This window comes from Rasamsonia byssochlamydoides (genome assembly GCF_041956645.1).
Source record: "Rasamsonia byssochlamydoides strain NRRL 3658 unplaced genomic scaffold VTN77scaffold_34, whole genome shotgun sequence".
Taxonomy (NCBI): domain Eukaryota; kingdom Fungi; phylum Ascomycota; class Eurotiomycetes; order Eurotiales; family Trichocomaceae; genus Rasamsonia; species Rasamsonia byssochlamydoides.
The window spans coordinates 118,661-133,086 of NW_027192417.1; the positions used below are offsets into that span (position 1 = coordinate 118,661).

At 49.7% G+C, this 14,426-nt stretch overlaps 7 protein-coding genes across 7 annotated transcripts; 3 read left to right on the plus strand and 4 right to left on the minus strand.

The window, feature by feature from the left end:
• Window positions 1–771: 771 nt before the first annotated feature.
• VTN77DRAFT_4837 (uncharacterized protein) lies at window positions 772–1,281 on the plus strand (the record flags this gene model as incomplete). Its single annotated transcript, XM_069420940.1, has 1 exon — window positions 772–1,281. The coding sequence occupies one exon, from the start codon at window positions 772–774 to the stop codon at window positions 1,279–1,281; it is 510 nt and encodes a 169-aa protein (XP_069277404.1).
• Window positions 1,282–2,223: 942 nt separating this feature from the next.
• VTN77DRAFT_4838 (uncharacterized protein) lies at window positions 2,224–3,154 on the plus strand (the record flags this gene model as incomplete). The annotated part of the gene is made up of 2 exons (XM_069420941.1): window positions 2,224–2,619; window positions 2,732–3,154. 2 exons carry the CDS (start codon window positions 2,224–2,226, stop codon window positions 3,152–3,154), a joined length of 819 nt encoding a protein of 272 aa, XP_069277405.1.
• A 1,444-nt stretch (window positions 3,155–4,598) lies between these two features.
• On the minus strand, window positions 4,599–6,223 carry VTN77DRAFT_4839 (uncharacterized protein; the record flags this gene model as incomplete). The annotated part of the gene is made up of 2 exons (XM_069420942.1): window positions 4,599–4,675; window positions 4,726–6,223. The coding sequence occupies 2 exons, from the start codon at window positions 6,221–6,223 to the stop codon at window positions 4,599–4,601; spliced, it is 1,575 nt and encodes a 524-aa protein (XP_069277406.1).
• A 742-nt stretch (window positions 6,224–6,965) lies between these two features.
• Window positions 6,966–8,084, minus strand: VTN77DRAFT_4840 (uncharacterized protein; the record flags this gene model as incomplete). Its single annotated transcript, XM_069420944.1, has 2 exons — window positions 6,966–7,509; window positions 7,564–8,084. The coding sequence occupies 2 exons, from the start codon at window positions 8,082–8,084 to the stop codon at window positions 6,966–6,968; spliced, it is 1,065 nt and encodes a 354-aa protein (XP_069277407.1).
• A 678-nt stretch (window positions 8,085–8,762) lies between these two features.
• Window positions 8,763–9,554, minus strand: VTN77DRAFT_4841 (uncharacterized protein; the record flags this gene model as incomplete). The annotated part of the gene is made up of 2 exons (XM_069420945.1): window positions 8,763–9,326; window positions 9,399–9,554. The coding sequence occupies 2 exons, from the start codon at window positions 9,552–9,554 to the stop codon at window positions 8,763–8,765; spliced, it is 720 nt and encodes a 239-aa protein (XP_069277408.1).
• Window positions 9,555–9,899: 345 nt separating this feature from the next.
• On the plus strand, window positions 9,900–10,918 carry VTN77DRAFT_4842 (uncharacterized protein; the record flags this gene model as incomplete). The annotated part of the gene is made up of 2 exons (XM_069420946.1): window positions 9,900–9,966; window positions 10,032–10,918. 2 exons carry the CDS (start codon window positions 9,900–9,902, stop codon window positions 10,916–10,918), a joined length of 954 nt encoding a protein of 317 aa, XP_069277409.1.
• Window positions 10,919–11,242: 324 nt separating this feature from the next.
• On the minus strand, window positions 11,243–14,236 carry VTN77DRAFT_4843 (uncharacterized protein; the record flags this gene model as incomplete). Its single annotated transcript, XM_069420947.1, has 7 exons — window positions 11,243–12,715; window positions 12,767–12,858; window positions 12,913–13,027; window positions 13,082–13,234; window positions 13,293–13,396; window positions 13,456–13,997; window positions 14,052–14,236. The coding sequence occupies 7 exons, from the start codon at window positions 14,234–14,236 to the stop codon at window positions 11,243–11,245; spliced, it is 2,664 nt and encodes an 887-aa protein (XP_069277410.1).
• Window positions 14,237–14,426: the final 190 nt, after the last annotated feature.

A 14,426-nucleotide genomic window follows, 5' to 3' on the forward strand; every position in this document is an offset into this window, starting at 1 on the left:
TAATTCACCTTATATTCCAATTTCTCTTTCCACGACAGTATCTACCTACCTGAATCTGATCCATTGGAACAGACACAATTGGCACGTGTCCTACTCCTACCCATTGCGTCTGGCGTCAGTAGAGCGGGTACCAGTCTCATCCAGCTTCGAAGACTGTGGACGGATAGGTCTTGTTGGCTGTCAGCCAGATCAACACAACACCATGGTTGCGGTGCAGGAGAAGAGGAAGCTCCCCTTTGGAAAGATCGAGCCGTATTCCGCAAAATATTTCTGGAGCTGTGCCCTGGGTGGTATTATCGGTGAGTAGGAATCTGACAGATCTGTAAAGAGTATGTCCCAGGATGTGCAAGAAAACCAATAGTTGATTCTTCTGTGGGATAAATTATAGCCTGTGGTAAGTATTCACCTGTTGCTGGAAAATATTCTGGACTGACAATTTCAGGACCAACGCATACCGCCGTCACTCCCCTTGACTTAGTAAAATGCCGTCGTCAGGTCGATTCCAGCATCTACACCTCCAATCTCTCCGCATGGCGCCAGATCTACGCCAAGGAAGGCGTGCGCGGCGTGTTCTTCGGTTGGACGCCGACCTTTGTGGGTTACTCGTTGCAAGGAGCGGGCAAATACGGCTTCTATGAGGTGTTCAAGTACCTCTATGGCGAGCGGCTGTTCCCCAACTGCAACCGCACCTTGGTCTTCCTCGGTGCGAGCGCATCGGCCGAGTTCCTTGCGGATATCGCGCTTTGTCCGTACGAAGCGGTCAAGGTCCGCATGCAGACGACCATTCCCCCCTACGCACATACCCTTCGCGATGGATGGCGCAAGGTCGTGGCTCAAGAGGGCATCAGTGGGCTGTTCAAGGGTCTGTATCCGCTCTGGGCCCGGCAGATCCCGTACACGATGACCAAGTTCGCTACCTTTGAAGAGAGCGTCAGTTTGATCTATAAGACCCTGGGCAAGCCGAAGGAGAGCTACAGCGGGCTCACGCAGACGGGAGTCAGTTTCCTGGGTGGCTATCTTGCTGGTATTCTCTGTGCCATTGTCAGCCATCCTGCAGATGTCATGGTCAGCAAGCTGAATGCCGACCGCAAGGGTGAGTTGGCCTCTAGAGCTAGAGCTTTTATGTCAACAAGTGCACTGACTTTCTTTCAAGCTGGGGAATCTGCCATGACGGCCGTGTCAAGGATTTACAGTAACATTGGTTTCACCGGGTTGTGGAACGGTCTCACCGTGAGAATAGTCATGCTGGGAACTTTAACGGGCTTCCAATGGTTGATGTAAGTGATCAACCTCGCTGTCATCCATGGGAATATGGCTGACAAGGAGGCTTCTCGCAGCTATGACTCTTTCAAGGTGTTCCTGGGTCTTCCCACGACCGGCGGTCACTAGGTTGAACATGCCTCAGCCCACTGGATGGCTCAATTATGAATTAGTGACCAGTCCTTTTTCTTAGGATATAATTTTATAAGATTTTTCTTGCGCGATGAAACGGAAACTTCTTTATCAGTGCTTTTCGCGTGTGATTCTTCAGGGTTGGAAGTAGACCAGTCCGCATGGCAAGTTTTGGAATCAGTCAGCTCAGATAAATAATATAGCATCTTAGACATACAATTAATGAATTTTAATCAATCAATCAATTAATTAATCGCGCGTATAAAGACGATGCTAAATAGAAGGGACGAGAAATAAGCCAAAGGCAGTAGCCTACAGTCTATCGGCTTGTTACGCGGGTGCCCTTCACCGCCTTCCCCCAGCGCCGATCTAATTGTCGCTCACCCGGCAGAATCGATTCATTATCATGGCATTTGCCTTGAAGCTTCAATTGCCTCCTATTAGCGACAACCGATAGCTGACCTGGACGGTAGATCCTGGCCAAGAAGGTATGAGTCATCATCATCTATCTAATTCTCGCTGGATGAGTTAGTCGCTAATCAAGTAAGTAGTCAGGTGCAGGTGTCACCCCAGGAGGCTGGAGCGTCGCCGCCGGCTGATTCACTGCCTACCTATTGATTGGCAGGAGACTCTGCTGTTCAAGTCTTTCCCAACAAGATAGAATGCTCTTTTAACGAGTTCTCAACTACCAAGCTTCTGAAAGTTCTTAACTTCAACCAACCTCTTCACCCATCGACTTCCCGACTCTCTTCATCTCCTCATCGACACTCCATCTCGATCAAATCGAAACCTATCCTCGATTAGATCATATCAAAAGAAAAATACTGCAACATGGAAACAAGCACGGCCCCCCCTCCCCCCAACCCACCCAGCGTGGAAGCCGCCTACAAGCGCAAATGCATCGCGCTGAAAAAACGCCTGAACGAGATCGAGGCCGAGAACGACAACATCCGCAACCGCAATAAGCGCAGCCTGCAATATGTCCAGAAGATGCGGCTCGAGTCGTGCATCTTGCTGGAGCGCCTGGCCAAAGTCACGGGGATGATTGAGGAGGCGCAGGCGGGTATGAATCCGGAGCTGCGGGCGCGCGCGGCTGCGATCATGTCCAGTTCGTATGCGCTGAATAACGCGGCTGCTGCGGGAGCGTCTGCTGGTGGTGCTGCTGGGAATGGCGCGGGATATCTGGATGATGATACAGAAGGGAGCTCGGAAGAGCAGCCTCCTACGGTAGGTGAATTACAATCTTTCCTTCCTCCCCCTTCTCCTCTTCAGAACTCTGTTGTTTTCCTCTATTCATTGCATCCTGTCTACGCGGCCAGCTTGATCTGACTTGCCACAGCCCCAGGAACGTCCTCTTCGCGTGAAGCGATCGCGCAAGTCCAACCTTAACCTAGACGAGCTCGAGGCCGAGGACACAGCTGCTAACAACAACAATAACAATAACAACATCGCCAACACCGCCAACGAAGGCGCCGAATCTGCCTCCGCAAGTGCAGCCGACGGCGCTGGCTCTTCCTCTCTTCCCGCAATCGCCCCCGCCGCCTCACAGGAGCAGTTGACGTCCTCGTTCCGCGTGCGGACTAGCAGTCATAGCTCTGCCACACCCGCTGCTGCTGCTGCTGCCCAGGGTGGTGGTGGTGGAGCAGTCACTTCGACTGATGAGACCTACAATAACAATAACAATAATGCCGAAGCCTCCTTCTCCGCTGCTCCTCCAACGGCGATGGATATCGATCAGAAGGAGCTGAAGAAGGAGCCTTAATGTAGTTGTCTCGCTAGCTGGAATGAACTAGCAAAGGAGAGGAGAGGAGAGGATAGGATCGGATGGATGGGATAGATGGATGGACTGACTGACTAATAATTGACTGATTGATTCTCAGTATTTCTCGAAAATGTATCTACCTGGGCCTGTTTGATGTGTTTTATTCTGTTCTGTTCTGTTCGATGGGCATTTGTTCCGTTCCGTTCTGTTCCTGTCCTATCCTATCCTATCCTTCCTATTCGATCTGATTCGAGGGGTTTTTTTTTCTTTCCCCTGTTCGAACAACTTCACCATCTATGCTATGGAGCCATGGGATGGAATTAAGGAAAGGCGTGACGATGTTTTATTTTATTTGTATTGTACACTAGCACTTACTTACCTACCTATCTAGCTGTTTTTTTCTTTATGATTTCGTTTGACATGGGCATAAATTTTTTTCTTCTTTTTTATTTGTTTTTTTTTTCTGCGTGCGCTTCAGAGGGGAAAAAAAAAGAAAAAAGAAAAAAAAAGCGAAGAATAATATTACTAGATAATAACCGTCAAAAGTTCAAATCAGTTTAGTTTCTATATTTTCGGCTCTGGAGAAATGAAAGGGAGAAGGAGAAAAAAAAAGGGCAAAAAAAGGGGAAGGGGGAAAATAATAATAATAACTATTTATCAAAAGTTCTAGTTCGAGCCAAGTTCAGGTCAACTTGAGTATGCCTTTTGTATTCGTATTTCTTGGACAAGACATATTGATGATCGATGATCGATCGGTTACAGAGATAACATAAAAGCTACATATGCACATACATACAGGAGTACATATAGTACAGTACAGCAAAATACAGAGTCAGAGTCCCACAGCTCCATTGTCCATTGTCCATTGTTTTTTTCCTGATGATGATGATGATGATGATGATGATGATGATGATGATGATGATGATGCATTTGTACTGATGTACGCCAAGAGTGCTAAGTGACAAAGGTAAAAACAAGGATAAGATAGATCCAGGATTGGTGAGTGACAATTGCAGTGATTATTGTATTGGAAGGATTTTGGACAATCCGATGGTTAGGGTTCATTATTATGTCTGGCAATCCGCGAGTGAAAATAAACAATCAATCAAGCCATCTAAAAACAGATAACGGATAACGGATACCAACAGATGCAGATGCAGATGCATTCACAGGATGAAAGGATGAATGAGGACCTGTCGATGGTACGGTATGGTATGGTATGATATGTATATATGGGATGTGGATGTGTGTGTATTCAACCGGTTGGACTGGACTGGCATAAATGGGTGAAAAAATAAATGAATATTGAATATAACCTGTGCTGAACCCAAGATATACCCCATGTATCCACGAGAGAGAAAGACGAGACAAGCGAGATGATTATCGGGATGCAAACGTGGTAGTAAGATCGAACAATAATCAAGCAGACTCTAAGCAGACTCCTCTACTCAACTCCGGCATACAAATCGACAACAATGTTGATCGCAGCGACGAGGATTTCGGCGGCAATTAAGACAATGACTTTGAATGCAAACGTTAGCGAGAAAGTAAAAAAAAAGGACAATGCTTACCAATCCATTCTAGATATTCCCCATGGCGGTGCGTCAGCTGGTCTTTCAACACAGCCAGGAGATCCGCAATCACGTCTAGCCGTTCCGTCAACAGGCCTACCCGCTGGTCCATCTCGAGATAACTCCGTACGGCCTGATAGACCGGTTCTAATTGTGGCTCCGCCCACATAAGCTCCGGACTGTCGAGCACGGATCCCTGCAAGTGGATGTTGATGCGTAGGATGAAGAGCTCCCCGATCTGCATGTTGATTTGCCGCCGGGTCATGTTGACGCTCCCTGTCTTCGCAATCTGAGCGGGAAGTGGCGCAGTCTTTGAAATCGTTTCGGAGACTAGATCCTCGAAAAGCGAGGTTTTCACGGACTGCGACAATGCATGCGAGATGGCGAGCTTAATCATGTGGTTTCGGGGCTCCCGCAGAGAGATGAAATCGTTGTATATACGCGCCTGATAATCACGCGCATAATAGAAATTAAAATTCTCGACCTGCGTATCCTCAGGGCTCAGGATCGATGTCGCAAATTTGGACACATCCGCCAGGAAGCGGGATTCTTGCGCCGGAGTCATGCCCCAAATCACGACCGTACCATAGTCGAAGAGGAAAATCTCAGGTGTGTGAACAGTGGTGTCAAGATCCAATCGCTCATCTACTTCCGTGGAGGAAGATGGTACCGCTTCTGTACTTCTGGACTGTGAGGTCTGTTCATCGTGAAGATCAATCAAGTCTTCCCGCCGATTTTTCGTGTTGTCCTCAACCTCCACAGCGCTGTCAGAATACCTGCGCTCCCCCTGCGGTTTCGCTGGCTGGCTGGTATCTGTATTCGGCCCATTCGTCCCCTGTGAGGATGTCTCCATCTGTCTTGCCTCGTAGTCATAATTAAATGGCGAATAGACACACTCATCGTAGAGCTTTGGATTGGCCCCGCGAGTCTTGGCTCTGGACTTGAGGAATCGAATGACGCCGTCCAGCCGGTATGAATTCGCAGTACAATAGGCCGTCACCCTAGGCAAGCGATCGCGATCGGCTTTGCCTAATCTTGCCGCGTCCCGTCTTGCTGTGGGCTCTTTGATGCGGGTGAGCTGCGAGTAGACGTCACGCGGGAACCCTTCCTCGACGAAGTCTTCCTCCTCGCCTGTCACAGGATCAGGCAGAAGCTTCAATTTCTGTGCGTTCTTTGTCGTCCTCTGCGGTCCAATCTTGGAGGCAGCTGGGAGAGGATTCGGAGCGGTGTACGGGGCGCCAGCGCTATTCCGCCTACGAAGCTTGCTGTTCAAGGCAGACAGCATGGGCTGTCCGCTGGGTGGATTGCGGACGGGGGGCGAGCCCGTCTGCAGCGGCTGGACGGTGGAATCGGCAGCGGATGTTCCATTGTAGGTGCTGATGGTGGTGAGAGGATTGAACGTTACCGTTCGTGTCGGACGGTCAGCCCGCGGTGACGTAGTCGAGGAGCCAGAGCGTTGGTATTGGGGTAGGAGCGGAGAGGTTTCTGTAGTCGCCATGGTCGCAGTGACATTAGGGGGGATGCAATCGATGAAGAGAGAAGCCGGCACGAGGACAGCTCCATTGACAGCCTGGGGATGCCTGTCAAGCGCTGCAGATTCCAGAAGAATAGTATCTTGCTTGGGCCTTGACGGAGCTCGGACCCGCCCAGACGGTACAAGCAGCTGCTCTCCGCACGTGCACGCTTCCACCGGCCCGCCGATTAGTTAACTACGAAGTACTCCGTAAATCTGGATGATCCAAATGAATCTATTATACTTAAGAGCCAGAAAATTGCAAGTGCCTGAGATCTGCATTTATTCTATGGATTATTCAAAAATCATAGACTAAGCTTTGGTAGGAAGAACCGGGTATCTCATTTCTCGCACAACTATCATTACCCAGTATGGCTCAAACCAGACTGCCTAAGACATGCTGTCCTGGAAGTAGAAGTCTCATTCCTCCAGATCCTGTTTTCGTGGGGGATGCCAAGTTATATAGCATCACGGTGACTATTTCATCCCGCGTTACTGGGATCAAGCCCTCGTTATCGCACGGTTCCTTAAGCTCCTGCACGAAATATTCAACGCAGGAATCGATGTCGTACCGGCCGTAACCAGATTCTGAAGCACGCCGTTGACATCGACAGCTCCACGATGTCCAGATGACTTTGGGCTTGGACTGTCAAAGAGAGATTTCCAAACCCGACTGGAGCAAGTCGAAAAAAAAAAGAACTATATGTCAATTCCTTTTAGCGTCATCTCATCTGCTGCGAACAAAGCTTGATGGACCGCCAGCAATTCTTCTGAGACCATTGGGGTTATTCTTATTGCGCTGGCCAGCAATCCAGGCCTCTCGTATATTGCGTCCCGCTTTTGACATCTTGGGCGGTAGAGTAGGCGTCGTTTTCTTGCTGGACGAACGGTCTTCGAGAACCCGAATGGTCACACCACCACGATGAAGATCCTTGGGCGGCTTCTCCACCTTCTCAAGAAACTTGAGCTTTTGGGGCTTTTTCCGTTTTAGGTCGTCTGACTCTGATGGAGGCGTTGGAGGCCTAGCAACAGGTTCCGCGTTCAAGATCTCATCAGGGAGAAGGGCGGGGAGAGCGAGTCTGCCCGAGTCCTTAGAGATTGACCCCTGAAGGGTTGCAGTGCTCTCGGAAACCGAGTCATCTTGGGCTGATTTCAGTTCGGACGTTCGCGACCCCACTGATGACTCCTTCGTTTTCTTGCCCGAGGCTTTTGCCTGTAATTTGTGCTTCTCATCCAGTTGTCTTCGTTTCTCTTTCTTCAGAAGTTCGGCCCTGGAAGCAGTCAGCCTAATGGCTCAATTCATAGAGTATCAGACAAGCACCAACCTCTTTCTAGCCTCTTCCTGTCTCTGTGCTTGGGCCTTTAGTGTCTTCAGCTGAGCAGCATTATCGATGGCTTCGGGTGCCTCGTCGTCATCGCTTTCGGAGTCCTGCTCGTCTTGTTGTTGAGTCTCTGCAACTTCCTCTTCCACCACAGGCTCTGCGTCGGCGGGTTCCTCGCTTCCAAATCGAATGTGATTCGACTTTTTCGTAGATGATGCGGGCTTTTCTGCAGGTTCCTCTTGTTTTTGTGACGCTTGTGGTTCTCCCTCAGGAGTAGATTCCACTCCATCGACGACATCGGTCTTCTCGCCACCATTCACATCTTGTGTCTCGGGGATCTCAGGGGAATCGGGTTTCTCAGAGAGCGCCAAGGACTCTCTCTTCCTCCGCTTGTTGGATTGACCATCCGCATTGCCTGAGCTGATCGGGCGTCCCTTTCTCTTTCCGTTTACAGTGTCAGAACTATTCAACCCTGGAGAAGCTTCCGAACCCGAGGTTGCAGTCTGTGATCTTGTAGTCACCATTTTGGGATTGGGAGTTTGAGGTGATTTGTTTTTTGTTGGTCCGTCCGTAGAAGAGGCCGCCAGAGATGCGGCGGCAGGTGAGGAGTCGTCTGGGGTGGAGTCCTGCGTTGCGAATAGACCTTTTGCTGCAGTGAGGAAATTAGAGAACATAGGGAGACCAAAAGACAAAAAGTCAATTGCAAACAACACTAACAAAGGCCAGTGCAAAAGGCGGTATGTCGCTGAAATTTCCTGATGTATTATTTTTTTTATTTTCCGGGCGGAGATTGATCCTCTCACAACTCCTCCGCTACGTGGATCCACTCTTTGCACGGGGTTACGTTTCACCGAAAACCCTATGCCTAACACTAGGTCAATAACCTTGGAATAGCAGAATGCTTCCCGTGGTGATATGAAGCTCAAACACCAGACTTTGATTAGCAAAAATGAATTGACATTCAGTATCGTTTGTTCGCAGCATTGACCAGATTCCCAGAAATATTGGTATCTGTAAGAATTATCCCTGATTAACGCCGAATAACACCTTGACACCTCAGTAAGAGGGACAAAAAAAAGCACCCCAGTTCTCAACCAGCCCTTCTGATGCCCATAACTCCGTAAACACCCTGTAGCCAAGACTCGGAAAGAAACAAAATAGGAGCAAGAAAAAAAATAAGGAGAAAAGTGAAAGCAAATAAATCACACAGCTACCATGTTCCTTTCCATGACCTCTTCCTCCGCTCCGAGATAATCATCTTCGCCCGTATCGCTCCCTTCATCCCAGAACTTCCGAAACTCTCCCCGATCGTCTCCGCTCACGGCCCACATACTCTCTCGTAGACGTTTGTTGCGCTCTCGATCCTCTTCAATCCGCTGCTCAATCTGCCTCTTATCGACACGCATGATGCCATTGGCCTTTGACCCTCGCGGGGTGCCCGATTTCGTTTTCCCAGAGGCATCCTGTCCTTCTACAGGTTCGAGATCGAGGAGGTGCGCAGGGTGCGTTTCGCGCTCTTTGAGACAGGAGTCGATCTCCGTGACGGTTTCGGCAGAGAGAATCGATTTGCTCTGTAGACCCTGGAGGACGCGACGGACGTGTTTGACGTTCGCTGCGCCGGACCCGTCTGCTGGCGCGACAGCATCGACAATGCGTAGAATATCCCGCTGAATCATCCGAACGTAATTAAGGTGGTTTTCCTTCGTGGCCATTTCGCAGAAATGCTCGATGAAATACATGATGTTCGCTCGGGTGTTCATGTTATTCTGGAGTGAACTGTTAGCGGAGCCATTTTTTCCTTTTCTTCCATCTTCGTGGATGGAGTGAGTGGAACGAACCCGTTCGAGCTGTTCTAAAATACACGAGTGAAGATCCTCGTCCATCTCGCGGTACTTGAGAGCATAATGGGCGGCTTTCTGGGATGAAGTGACAGCCGCACTGAGATGTTGGAGCTGCGCTGTGAAGCGCATACGGACTTCGAATGGATCCGTCATGGTGGAAATTGTTCGACGAAACAATTAGGGTAAAGGTATTAAGGTATTGAGTTGTACACCTGAAGCTGGTGAGAAGAGCTACCTCTGATGTGGCGAACAAGGCACAACGTGACTATTGGTCTCCCTGCAAGGCGGTGAGTGCATTTGCGGGCAAAATAAGCGGGGATCCAAATCTCCGCCATCGGAACGCCGCCCGAACATGGGGTAATAGTTGGACTGTACGTTTAGCGTGACAAAAAGTGAAGATAGAGCGATAAGACATTATTTCCTACAACTGCAATATTTATTACACCAGGAACCACTCATTGCTATTTTTCGTGGAATTTACTGGTACCGTTGAAGGAAATGTCTGCCCAGAGCCCCGCCAATGGCCGCGATGGATCGGAGAAGACTCTTACTTTCTTAGGATGCGGTATGAAAGTGCAGTGATCTGAACCCAGAAAGAGAGATATACGTCACTAACCAAAAATGGCGTAGGAAACATGGGTCTTGCGATTCTCACCGGAATCCTTTCTTCCATGTCAGACCCAGAGAGCCAGAGCCAAAAGACTTCTTTTCAGCCTCCGACGAAATTTATCGCCTGTGTACGGCGGCCTGAGTCGGCAAAGCGCATTCAAGACGCCGTTAGCGCTTATCCCAAGTATCCCGTGACAATTCTTCAGAATGAAAACCTCAAGGGCGTTCAGCAGGCCGATGTGATTATTCTGGGTTGCAAGCCCTATATGCTCAAGGATGTTTTGACCGCCCCTGGTATTCGGGAAGCTCTGAAGGGCAAGCTGCTGATCAGTGTTTTGGCCGGAGTCTCTGCCAAGCAAGTCGAAGATACCTTGTATCCTGACGGGTTGATTCCTGTGTCGGAGAGATGCACGGTCGTACGCGCTATGCCCAACACTGCAGCCATGGTTCGACAGTCGATGACTGTGATCGGTACCTCAGATGTTCCCCTGCCTGCTGAGTGGAATGAGTTGATCAACTGGATCTTCACACGCATTGGCAAGGTGGTCCATCTTCCACCGTCCCAAATGGATGTCTGTACCGCATTAGCTGGCTCGGGCCCTGCCTTCGTGGCGTTGGTCCTGGAAGGACTGACGGACGGTGCTGTGGCAATGGGCCTGCCGCGCGCAGAGGCACAGCTCATGGCCTGTCAGGTTATGCAGGGCACTGTTAGTATGGTGCAGAATGGCGAACATCCCGCCATTATCAAAGAGAAGGTTTCCTCCCCTGGTGGGTGCACCATCGGTGGGCTGCTGGTCCTTGAGGAGGCTGCCGTGAGAGGGAGCCTGGCACGTGGTGTTAGAGAGGCAACTGTTGTTGCGAGCCAGCTCGGGAAAGGCGTCCAGGGCGTCAATGGTACCCGGCACTAGATTCGATGTTAAAAACTGGTCTATTTCTCACAGAGCGTTGGGAGGCCATTGTTTTCTGCCCGTATTTTGATCCATTCGAAAAGGAACGCTATCGAGTTTCTTGTTCCGTTCATCTCACCTCTCTTCGTGGCACAAACAAACCGTCGCCTTGATGATTGCGTTTTCTAGCCATGTTCCAATTCCGTCAAAGACCTCGTCCACCGGAACATTGTTCTACAGTGGAGTACATGTAGCTAAATGAAAATGAAAACATAAAACATTGACATGGTGGATATCTTTTCAAAACAGAGATTTATACAACGCCAGAGCAAACCAGATACGACTTCAAAGTGATTGACGCCTCTCCAAGGGGCTAAGTACGCTATTGCCGTCGTCACTGCCTAGCAGACCCATCTCTTCTGCGGCGTTGCCTTCCCTTAAAACTCCATCTCCGAGGCCCTTCTCCCTACAGGTCTCAGCTCCATTGAGGATGAACCAGACGTCTTTCTTGGTGAGCAGGCCCTGAAGAATGCCTTTATTGACAAACAATACATAACGCAAGCCAAGTCGCTGGAACATGCCCAGGACAATCGAAAAGCTGATATGACTGTTAAGAGTAATCGGTGTCTGGTCCATCCAGGGTCGAAGGTCGAGTGTCTCGAGCGGGTCGGCAAATGGTTGATGAACGAAAAAGGTCTGAGTCTCCGGAGGGAGGTTACGGTTGGCAGATGACATGGCGGACTTTAGGGCAAAGGATAATTCCGTTCTGGAGATATAACCGAGCAGAATTGGATTCGAGGTGTCAAGCACCACAGGAAATCCGCGGTAAGGTGCTTTTTCCAGGAGATTGCTAAGAGATTCGATGGTATGACCAACTGCCGGAATCACGGTGAGATCATCAACCTTGGTCATAACTTTGTGAACCGGGACATCTGGCGGCGGTTTGTCGTCCCTGTGATCCAGAAACGGATACTCTTTGAGATGGATCCATGATTCGTAGATGCCTCGTTTGCCAAACGTATCACCACACCACTTGGAAAGCATAACCGCAATCATGATGGGTATCACATAGGTCAAGGCACCCGTCAGCTCAAACATGATGACCACGATTGAGACCGTCATTCTGGTAGCGCCGCCCAGGGCCGAAGCTGCGCCAATGATTGCATATGTTCCCGGAGTGATACATGGGATGTCAGGCTCACAGTTGCGAAACAGAAAGAGGTCCGGGTAGGCAGTCTGCCACATCTCGAACGCGATACCGAGAGCGCGGCCATAAAGGGCGCCAATAGCGAGGGAAGGGAGGATGATCCCAGCAGGGATCTCTAGGCCAAAGGTTATGGATGCTAGGAAAAAGCCCAAAACCGCGGCAACGAGAAGGAGAGCAATCACACCAGCAGATGCAGCGCCTGTCTTGCAAAGGTGGAGTTGATCGTCTGTAGAAGGCGCACATTCGGCAAATAAGGAATAAACGAGTTCGGACGCTTGAGCTCTCATAAATTTGTTTGGGAAGTTGATCACGGCTGAAATGAAGGCGACAAGTGCCACTTCTAGAACCGGACGAAAATAACCTCGCGACTTGCGCCATCTTGCCACCCTCATGTTCAGTTTAATAAAGAGGCCCCCATAGAGACCACCCAAAATGCCAAGGAGCACGAACGGGATGATCTCGAATCGATGCCACCCTCTGGTGTAGGTGACCTGGTAGAGCACAATCTTGCCAGTGCGGAAAGGATTCACGGCTTGCAGAGTGACTGCGGCAACCGTAGCACATACAAAACTTTGCCACATGGTCCTATCAGGGAAATAATATGACAATTGCTAATGGATGTTAGATTGAGTAACAAGGACGTTACGTTGACCGGACCATACCTCTAAGCTAAATAGAACACCACCGATGGGAGCTCCGAAGGCAACGGAAATGCCCGCTGCTGCCGCCGCAGACAAAACTTCCCGTTTCCTTGCTGTAAACATGTTTAGCGTAAGTCAATGCAAATGGTTATATGCCCTGACCATACCTTCATTGCTATTTAAAACGTCAAATGGCTTCATGATCAGATTTGCGCAGCAACAAGCAACGTGTACCAGCGGACCTTCTTTCCCCAGCCACATGCCGGAGGCAACGGCAAGACACTATTTGAGCGTGAGCAGATGAATAGGGTCTTGGAGGCATAGAAGGGACCGTACCAGGCCCAGTGATTTGATTACCAAGGTCCACGCTCCCATGAACCTTCTCATAACGAAGCCACCAAGCACCGTTTTGATCTCTGGGATTCCGCTATGTTTTGCATATGTTGCATAAGTGCGGACCAGAATGCTTGCACAAGAAGCAAAAAACACCTTTTTCAATCGCATTATTAGTAATCATGAGAAAAAAGCCAGCGCAGAGAGCACTTACAGAGAATAAGATGAAAAAAATATATTCTATCACATATCCTCCGCCAGCGGATTCTATTCCCAAGGCTTTTCTCCACGGCGTCCAGCCAATACACTGCGAAAAATCTAGATTTTGGGTGGACATTAGCGCTGGAGAGGAAACATTAGTTGCACAGGGGTGTCACCTTCATGGCCCCAACAACAAAAACTCTTGTTGAGATAAAACTTGCCGCCTCCTCTATTATTTTTACAATATCCACCCTTTAGATCACCCAACCAATCGCTTGCGATATCAATACATGCTGCGAGAATTCCGACTGCCACACCTGTCGCAACAAGCACCAGCCAGACGTGGCTCCCGTCGAGCAATTGGCGGAGATGGCCTAGGAGTCCCTGACCGGTGGAATAAAGAAGCCTTTTCCTTTGACGTTCTTTCGTATATTCGAAAATCCAATCAATGGCCGTGAGATCGTCATAGCCCACCCTTCGACCTGGCCCCTCCACGTACCAATCTAGCGGTCCTCCTTCCTTGATACCGTCGATGTCTCTGTTAGTGGTGGACTGCCCATGAGTCCCGGAAGGACTGGATAACCCTTGTAAAGGATTATCTCTTGCGATCTGGGACGTTGATTGACTAGGCCTTGGGGGCGAGCCGCTGGCGCTGTTAGAGAAGAGAGTCGCTAGGCGGAAACGAGCGGGTCGCTTCTGTTTGCGCTTAAAAGAAATGCTAGAGATATGGTTAGAAGCAGCCATGACCAGATGCATAATAATATTGACTCACGTATCCTCAGATCTCTGTGCAAGTGGATCGTCAGCGAATACTGCCTCGTCGCGTTGATGCTTCAACACGGGATCGTCGTCATCGGAGTCATCATGTGTGCTAATATCGCGTCCCTCATTGCCGTATACATCTTGCGGAAAGGTCTGTTGACCCTGACCACTGGAGCCAGGCGTTGTCACCGACATGGCGCGTTATCCAAGCACATCGAGATATACAATGCAAGACCTTGCTGCCATGACCTCTGACTCGATGGCCGACATCAGCTTTCCAAGGTTCTGCTAGTTGACCCCGATAGCCGATAAGGTCTGTTACGCGGTTCCGCCGATCAGATCAAAGGCGGTGAGCGCCCCAACGCCACAATATGGCGGCAGAAAA